At 56.7% G+C, this 9504-nt stretch overlaps 1 protein-coding gene across 1 annotated transcript in view; it reads left to right on the forward strand.

Annotated features, from left to right (window-relative positions):
* The window catches only part of Hs6st1 (heparan sulfate 6-O-sulfotransferase 1), a 35262-nt gene continuing 25758 nt past the window's right edge, over positions 1-9504 (forward strand). The window contains exon 1 of the mRNA XM_013028854.1: positions 1-550. Coding sequence (XP_012884308.1) covers positions 24-550 — 527 coding nt within the window. The 5' untranslated portion in view covers positions 1-23. The remainder of the gene's footprint in view (positions 551-9504) is intronic.

The following is a 9504-nucleotide window of genomic DNA, read 5'->3' on the forward strand; positions in this document are numbered from 1 at the left end:
CGGGCCGCCGGCGATGGTGACACATGCGGCGGCGGCGCGCCGGCGGCAGGACCATGGTTGAGCGCGCCAGCAAGTTCGTGCTGGTGGTGGCGGGCTCGGCGTGCTTCATGCTCATCCTGTACCAGTACGCGGGCCCGGGGCTGAGCCTGGGCGCGCCCGGCGGCCGCGCGCCGCCCGACGACCTGGACCTCTTCCCCACGCCCGACCCGCACTACGAGAAGAAGTACTACTTCCCGGTGCGCGAGCTGGAGCGCTCGCTGCGCTTCGACATGAAGGGCGACGACGTGATCGTCTTCCTGCACATCCAGAAGACCGGCGGCACCACCTTCGGTCGCCACCTCGTGCAGAACGTGCGCCTCGAGGTCCCCTGCGACTGCCGCCCGGGCCAGAAGAAGTGCACCTGCTACCGGCCCAACCGCCGCGAGACCTGGCTCTTCTCGCGCTTCTCCACCGGCTGGAGCTGCGGGTTGCACGCCGACTGGACCGAACTCACCAACTGCGTGCCCGGCGTCCTGGACCGCCGCGACCCCGCCGCGCTGCGCACGCCCAGGTGAGCGCCTGCCGCGGGGGTGGCGGGATCCCCGGGTGCCGCTGCGCTCCCGAGCCGGGGCCGCGCTCCCACTGGACGGTGCCGAGCCGCCTCTATCCGCCGCACCCCCGGCTCGCCGCGGGGCTCCCGCAGCTGCCACCCCTGCCCTTTGACCTCCCTTTCACCCTCTTTTCTCTGCTTTTGCCCCTTCTGCGCCTGGACATCTCCTGGGGCGCCTCCCTCCGCCCTGTTGGTGGCCCCACTGAGGGTGCGCCGCCGGCCGCCGTGAGGCCAGTCTGGGGTTTAAAGGTCCACGCTGGTCCGTGTAGCCCCGCGCGTCGCTGCTTGGGCGTGGAAATGGGCTCTGAGTGCGAGCGCAGCCCACCAGAGTATTCACTTCTGCGGGTCCTGGCTAGCACCCGGAGTGGGGAGAGACGGGAGGTCGGCGTGGTGTGGGGGCCCAGCCCACGCGGGTGCCGGCCAACCGGCCTCCCGGGAAGGGGAGCGGCCGCCGGGCCGGGGCGGGCGCCGCCGGTGTGTGCAGGTAGAACAAAGGCCTTGTGTGACCCAGAGCTGGGGGCGGGGAGAAGGCTCACTACACGTCCTCCCCAGCCTCGGGAGAGAAGTGGAACAAAAGCCTGCGGGGTAGGGGGGGGGGTGAGTGAGGTACTTTCCCGGGGAACCCACCATTGAGGCTAGGGCAGCCGGAGCTCGTGGGCAGCCTTGCGGCATTTCTGTGTCCCCCGTGTCTAAGTAGCTGGCGGAGGCTGGACTGACCTGCAAGCGCACCGGGGTGCTGGGGCACCGGGGTGCTGGGGCCGGGCCTCCACTCACGCGGTAGGAGACCTCAGGGTGCCTAGGGTTCTACATTTCAAGTTAGGATTGTTTTTGCCCTGTCCTGTGGTGCTCCTGTTGTCCGGTGGGTGTCCTGCAGGGTGCCCAGCAGGACCTTCTCCAGAGTGTCGGGCTGAGAAGAGGCAAGAGTGAGGTCTTCCTCCCTGTCTTTTGTCTCCCATATTTGCGTTAGAACTGAGCTTTACAGGCAGGCAGGGCACCTCTGTGAGAGGGATTTTTGTTGGCACCCGCAGAAAGGTATGGGCAGGTGCTCAGGTAGATTGGAGGGTTCACCGCCATCCAGCCAGCTTAGAGATGACCAGCTGTTCCTGGTCGGTGCCACTGTTTCCCTCCCTGCGCAGCCTCCAATTTGTCTTTTCCCATCTTCTTTCTCCGGCTGTCAGAAAATAGGGATCCTGACTGCAGTCTGGAGAATACATCCACTCTCTTCTCATCATCTTTCTCCCTAGAGTTGGGAGGATATAGCCACATTCCCCGGCCCAGAACTCCCAGCCTAGGAAGAAGTGTTCTGAGACAACTTGATGGTTCAAGCCACTGCCAGGCCAGGGCCTGCGCCACACACATGCGTGTTCCTGGCATGGGATTCACCCCATGCTCCTGCCTTACTCTAGATGAAACTGGGCCTGGCCATGGCTGCCAGCCTTCCTTCATCAACCAGAGCTCTAGATTGTGGGTGCCAGGCACTGACAGATAATACCAGGCCAGAAGGGTGCTCCCCTGCCTGTAGGACTCTTGAGGGAGAGAGCACCAGGCCTGTGAAACTGTAGGGAAGAGAAGTTCAGCCTGCTCTTGGGGCTGAAAGGGATTGAGGTTTTGAAGTCAGCCTGTCTAGCAGTCCGACCTTAGCTTGCAGATTGCAGAGTGCTTTTGTGGCAGCCCTTGAGTTCCTGAAAGTGAAGGGGCCCTCAGTCCCCACCCTATAGTTTGTCTCCTAGAGCAGAAGCTTGGACCAGGAATGAGAAGAACAGGGGAGGCAGGTGACCCCAGTGCTGCTTGGGAAAGCCCCAGCACCCCTGCCTGGGGAGGCCACATGGTCAGCTGGCAGTGCCGAGTGGACCACCAGTCCCTCAGACTGGAAGTGGCGGGCTCAGCAGCCACAAGGTAGGTGGGGGCAGGCCTTTGGAGCCCTCGGGATGCCCCCTACTGTGCCGCTGTGCAGGTGGCAGTGGGTGCCTGCCTGTCACTCATCTTCCCGTCTTCCGCCTCCCTCTGATCCAGTTCCAATCCAAGAGACTGCTCTGGTGCAAAGCTAGTTCAGTAGGTCAAGGGAAGGGTGGCTTTGTGCTTTTATGGCTTGGCTGCACTCAGGACCACCTGCTGAGTGCTCCCCCACCCCACCGCTCCCAGTGGGGAGCCAGGCCTTGGTGCTGCAAAGTTAGAGGTCACTTGCACCCATTTGTCCAGGGACCCAACCACTCATGGAGGGGACAGTGCCCACAGGGGCAGGGTGGCTACTGTCAGAAGGCACCTGGCGTTGAGATTCAGATGTCACCCTTGCTGTCCTGTCCTGCCCTTCCGGGGCCTTGTGTGTGTGTTGGAATAACTGCAAGGCTGGGAAGCGAGGAGGGCTGAACCGGGCTTTATGCAGCTTTACAGGTAGCACTCCCCCCCCCCCAATCCCCACCTTCCCAGGGCCACCTAGATTCGTTCTCCCTGCCTAAGAGTGCACTTCTGGAACCTTCCCCGTCCCCATCCCCGCCCCCCCCACACACTCTTCTGGTGCCAGTGTGCACAGTATTTAGAGACTCTGGGGAGGGGAGTCTTGAGTGTGGGCTTCTCTCAACTTCCAGCTAGGGCACATGTGCCTGGGGCCACTCTGAGCTACCACCTTCCTGGAATGTCTTGGGTACTTCTAGCAACAATTAGTGCATTCTGCCCTCCAGCAGGAGCAGACATGTGAGCACAGCGTTAGGTCACTGTGGTCCTGTGTCTGCTACAGTGGCCGTTTGCTTGCTGGCGGCCGCTGAGGTACCTTTGCCGGATGTGTCCATCTAGAGGTGGCAGCCAGAGAGGCGGCTGATACTAAGGCGATTTGAGTCAGGGTCTGTCAGCAGCTATACTTAGGTGTGCACACCCGAAGCATGAGCCTGACCAGGCATCCAGCCTGTGAGCCATCCCTGCTGGCTTTGGTCTTGGACATGTCTGCTCCTGGCTCAGAGAGCCCTTTCCTGGTGCATGCAACCATGCCCCCATTCCACCCCCGTGGGCTCCACAGCCACTGGTCACTGTGGGCTTCCTCAGTAGGGTGTCTGGGAGGTTTGGCTGCCATGGTGGGAGTGTAGCCAGCAATCCTGGATCTGGAGTGCTCTGGAGTCCATTCCTGGATCTGGTAGGGAGGGGCCAGCATGCTGGCAGTGGGGCCTTGGGTCTTTTCTCTCCCAGTGCTCCCTTTGTTGTGGTGTTGATTGATTGTAGTGACTGAGGAAGTGTGAGGGAGAAAACTCCCTGAGCACAGTGGTTCCTCTTAAATCAGACTGTGGTGTAAATTACATCCTGGGAATCTCCCAGGTTATTAAAACATAGCCTTGGAGAGGCTGCCCTCGTGCCCCGCTGAGGGTCTGTGGTTAGGACCCGAACATTGAGCGTCCAAGTCTCCTGCTGTTTGGCTCCTGCGAGGATCATGGACATCCTGGGTGCAGATACTTTGCATAGCTCTGCTTTCCCTTAGACATTCCTAGGAGCTCTGGATGCTAGCTCATTCTAAACCTAACTCTGGTTCACGCAGGTGTTCCTCCCTGAGGAGGCTGCTGTAGCCTTCTTTCTCAGCAGCACCCTGTTAATTTATTGTGGGCTTTAAAACATTTGCTTTCTCAAGTCAGGAAGAAGTATCTCTCTTGTGGTTTTTATTACAAGACCCTGCCCCACTCATGGCCATTAGGATGACCCAGCACTGTGAAGTAGAGGCGGGGAGGGAGGGGCGTGCGGGGGGGAGACAGCCCTCCATGCCCCCTTAAGGCAAGTGTGTGAAGCTTGGCCCACATTTTCCGGAAAGGGAAGTAAGGTCCAGAGACATGATAGAACCTGCAAGAGTACCTGAGCCAGGAGGGCTGGGAGCCAGCACATGGACCTCCATTCAAACAAGCCTACACACCTCTAGCCCTCTCTACTGTGCCCCTCCCTACCCCTAGTAGGGACAACTGTCACTGGTGAGACTGGCCACCATAGGACTCAGAATGTGTAGGCTTACCCAAGCCTGACATCTGCACAATTTCGTACAAACCTGCAGAACATCTGGCAGCTACCTGAGGTCAGCAGTAAGGCCGTGTTCTCTTGGCTTGGAAAGGGAGCAGCAGTGAAGTCTGCAGGTAGTCACAGAGACCAACCTGGGGCAGCACCTTGAGGCCCCCTGTAGTCTTCAGGCTAGGAACTGCCTGCCAGCTCTGCCGCCTTGCCTGAGAAAGACCAGCCGCACTAGTCAACACTTTGAGCATGTGGCCAGAGTGGGTCTGGCGGGCCTGACCTCTTGTCCCTGCTCTGGTGTCTGTGCTCTGCCAGGAGGCGGGAAAACAGGGAACCCCCAAAAGCAGTTCCTTCTGTTGTCCCTCACATTAGACTGAAGCCTGGTATGAGGGACTGTGGAGGTGTTCCAGGTAGGGGGAGACCCAGGGCCAACTAACTTTACCACAGGAGGTGCCCTTTGTGGAGCACTTACTGAGGGGGGTGGGGGTAACCAGAGCAGGCCAGCATTGGACTGCTGCACAGTGCTGTCCAGGCATGCTCCCCACCACTGGCATGTGGGACTAGTACCTCTGCCCCCTTGAGAGCACCCATCAGCTTGTGCAGTGCACTTGAACTTGTTGTTTCAACTATTGCTCCTGCCTCTGAGAAGGGAACTTCCCTTCCCAGTAAGATTTTGTTGCCTGCTTTTGCTTGTCTGCCTGCCACCCTCTCTCCCTCCCTCCCTCTCTCTCTTCTTCTCTCCCTCTCTCCCTTCCTGTCTTTTTCCTCCCCCCGTACTTGTGTTTGAACTCATATCTGGGCACTGCCCTTAGCTTTTTCATTCAAGACACTCTGCCACTTGAGCCACAGCTGCACTTCCGGCTTTGGGGTCAGGGGTGAGCAGTGGTGTTAATTGAAGATAAGAGTCTCACAGACTTCTGCCTAGGCTGGCTTCGAACCTTGACCCCCAGATCTCAGCCTCCTGAATAACTAGAATTACAGATATGAGTCACCAGTGCCTGGTGCTTTTGTTGTTCTTTTGGAAGGGGGAGTATGTTATGCTGAACTAAAGTTCTGAGCCTTGGGAAGAGGGGTCAGGAGGCTGCCCAAGCCACAGTGAGATGCAAGCGTGAACAGAAGTCTTTCATGCATGGGGTTTTGCAGAATGACTAGGCATTCAGATGAGACATAACCCTATGGAGCCATAGTTAGGGTTCAGGTGTATCTCCTGAGCCCACAGGTGGTCACAAGTATGAATGGGAACAAATAGTGGCCCTGAGGACAAGACAGTGTGAGTGGGGAAGTGTTGGTGTCCCATCTGCCTTTGAATACAGGTGTGTCACAGAATTGTAAGTCACCTGGCATTGTGACTTTTGTTCATCCTGGATAAAATGCCCTTTCCCAGTGTTGTGATGTCCTGAGTCTCAAAGGTACAATGGGCCATCATTTTGGAAAAACATGGCACATCTGTCCCCACACACTGGAGTAAAATGTTGACCCCTGGCTTCCCTCCACAGTGGACACTGTTCAGTCATTATGGACACCTACCCCAGCCTCAGCATGAGTCTGGAATGTGGCAGAACCCAGCCTGAGCAGTTCTTCCCACTGTCTCTGGCAGTCCCCAGCAGGCTCCTCAGCGTTCCAGACCAGCCTGAGGCCTTTTCCTGCCCAGACCCCTGCTGAGGCTTCCTCAGGGCAGGTGAACCATGTGGAGGCTCCACTCTGGGGGAATGACATACCAGTTCCACCAGCCATCACAGTGGCTGTCAGGCTGTCTCCATGTGGACAGGGAAATCCCCTCACTCCCTCCCTACCTCTGTGGGTATGTATTAGGATGAGATCCTTCTAGAAAGCCTGTCTAAGCAAAAAAGAGGAGCTCTGACTCAGCCTCCCTCCTTCTGACTGGAACTGGTATGGCTCATAGGCTTAGGTAAGCATGAAAAACCCTAGTGGCACCATCTCCAAAATGAGATATCTGTCTGCCATTTGGTTCTATGGAGTACTCATAGATACCTGGGACTTACTTGTACCTTCAGCCCCAGATGTTAAACGTGTTAGGAGAGCCATACCACTTGTAACCTCTTGGATTTCACAATCAGACAAGGGGACGGACTCCTGGGCTGTGAGCTGTGTGTGGTGCTGAGAGGGACAGTGGTGGTGCAGGGCACTGGGCTAGTACTTCGGTGAGAAATGGCAAGAGAAAGCACCTGGAGCTCTACTTCTGGGCCATCTGCGAGACTCCAGCCAGCCTCTGTTTGTTTACGAGAACGTTAAAAGGCCAACAGAACAAATCAGTAATTGGCAAGATGGTAACTAGATGATTAAAGTGCTGTTGTTAATGGTTTACAGAGCTGTTGTATCCACAGAGGTCAGTTGGACAACCCTGCTGGTCATGGGGAGCAGCTGCTATCCCCTCTATAGGGCTATAGGGCCTGCTGGGAAGCAGTAGGCCTAGGCCTTCTCCCTGCCTGGGTAGGTCCCTCCTCCTACAGACAGGGTCCTGTTTTCTGGGGTGTCCTCCAGGTATCAGCACTGCTATGGGATGTGCATACTACAGCTGGGGCAGCGGGAGGTGGGGAGTCTCTTCCTCATCCTGAGCTGTGCCAGCGTCCATGCCCACTAGACCAGAGAGCTTTGCTGTGTTCTCCCTAGATCTCCAGAAGATAGTGCATGTGGGTCCTGTCTCATCCCTCAGGGCCTGGAGTAGGAGAACTAAAGGGTGAGGAGAGGAAGGGGTCACAGTGCCATCCAATGGAGGGCTTGATCCTTGAGGATCCTTGGATTCTCCCCCACCTTACCCCCCCCTCCTCACTCCTCACTGATATCTGCAGGGGACATAGAAAGCTTCATGAATGTCTGGGTCTGGTGCTGAAGCCCCTGTGCACCCACCCTATCCCTGTGCTCGGCATTTCATGTGTTTGCTGCATCACTTATACTTTCAGTTACACCTTCACCGTGGAGGTTTGTCTCACTTAAACCATGCACAGGGCTGTTTTGATGTTGCAAACTTTATGGAACCTGTATCAAACCATACTTAACCTCCTGCAACCTGCTGTCTTCGCTCAGCCTGTTTCTGAGATATATCTGTGCTAGTCCATGACATGCATATTTAATCCGTCTGCTGCCAGATAGCGGTGTCTAGACACAGGTCCTCTCCAGCCTCTTTGTTCTGAGAACAGCAGGCAATGGGTTGCTCTGTGGCTGTCACAATCCAGGGGTGTTGACAGTGCCTAGGCAAAGTCCTGTGTGTCTCTAGCAGCGGTCAGAGTATGTCCTGGCAGTAGTCCAAAGTGTCCCCAGCCTGCCATGGGTTTAGCCCACAGACTTGGGTATTTTCCATGCAGCAGCTGTGAGATAGGACTGCTGTGTGCTTTGTGTATACTCTCACAGTGCTTGGTGAGATCTTACATATTGAGTTACCATTGACCTTGCCCTCCTCAACCCACCTGGGTTTTTACCTATCTACAGGATTGTCCTTTCCCTTTGGGTTAGCAGCATTCCTTGTGTGTCCTAGTGCCTAGTTTCACAGGTAATCTGCCGAGGAGGTGTCTGTTCCCACATGTCTATCCACTCTGGCTTGGCCTGTGCACCAAGTAGAGATCTGGGATGAGCACACCCTGTGCTCGGTCCAGCACCATGTACACCTGTAGGAGAGGGGACGGTCTGATGACCCTCTGGGTCCTTATCTAGAAATCAAAAGACTGATAAGGTAATAGGTGGGTGTTAGCCACTGTCTCTCAGCATCATGGACACCCAGGGCCTTCCTCAGAGGTGTTCAGTGGTGCGTACGTTGCAGCTGCCTAAGCTGAGCCCAGAAAGTTCAGACGTGCCTGCAGGGCCTCCTGCCATCAACCTCATTTGTTAGGGTCCCTGTGCAGTTGGTTGGAATGAGTGGATAGTTGGATCATGCTCTCCCTGCTGTTGCAGTCCGTGGGTGACTGGGAACATCTCTCCTCCAAAGCGTAAGTGCTGGAACTCTCACCAAAATCCCGCTCTGGAGCTCTGGTGACCTTGGGAAATAAACACCTGCTGGCAGTGAGGGCCGGAGCTTCTGTGTTTGCCTCACTACAGGAGAGGCAGGCCAGCCTTCCTTTCCAGGAAGGAGCCTGGGGTATGGCACAGGACCTCCCTGAATTCCGCCTCCTCTGGGAAATGTTAGCCACAGTGTGACCAAGTGTCACAGTTCACAGAGGGAAGGTGCCTAAGAATAGCACTACGGGGAAGTCTGGAGGTTTCTGGTAGCACCTGGAAGGAGAAGCCTTGCCCAGGCCCTGGAGTAGGGGAGGGTTGATGAGAACAAAGGCCTATACTGGTGGGCCACAGCCCAGGCTGAGGCCCCCCTCATGTCCTCTGCAGCTCCCTGGGGCTGGGCAGGGCTCTGGGGCACTTCTTGTCCCATCTCTCCAGGGCTGGGCAGGGCTCCAGGACACTTCCTGTCCCACCTCTCCAGACCAGGCACTGATTTTGCTCACAGTCCAGCCCTCCTCCTGAACCCTGAAAATGTTCAGAGCCTCCCATCAAACCTTAGACCTCCTGTGGGGGCCTGGTGGGAGGCTGGGGCCTATGAGGAGTTTGTTCCTTTGCTTTTTTTTTTTTGGGGGGTCCAGTTGTGGGGCCTGAACTCTGGGCTTGGGCACTGTCCCTCAGCTCTTCAGCTCAAAGCTAGCGCTCTACCACTTGAGCCATACTGCCACTTCTGGCTTTTTTCTTTTTTGCTTATGTGATGTTGAAGAATCAAACCCAGGGACTCATGCATGCAAGGCAAGCGCTCCACCACTGAGCCACCTTCCCAGCCCAACTAGGGCCTGAACTCTGGGCCTGGGCACTGTCCCTCAACTCTTCAGCTCAAGGCTAGCGCTCTACTACTTGAGCCACAGTGCCACTTCTGGCTTTTTTCTTTTTGCTTATGTGGTGCTGAGGAATCGAACCCAGGGCCTCAGGCATGCAAGGCAAGCGCTCTA

Source organism: Dipodomys ordii, unplaced genomic scaffold, assembly GCF_000151885.1.
Source record: "Dipodomys ordii isolate 6190 unplaced genomic scaffold, Dord_2.0 Scaffold114, whole genome shotgun sequence".
NCBI classification, from domain to species: domain Eukaryota; kingdom Metazoa; phylum Chordata; class Mammalia; order Rodentia; family Heteromyidae; genus Dipodomys; species Dipodomys ordii.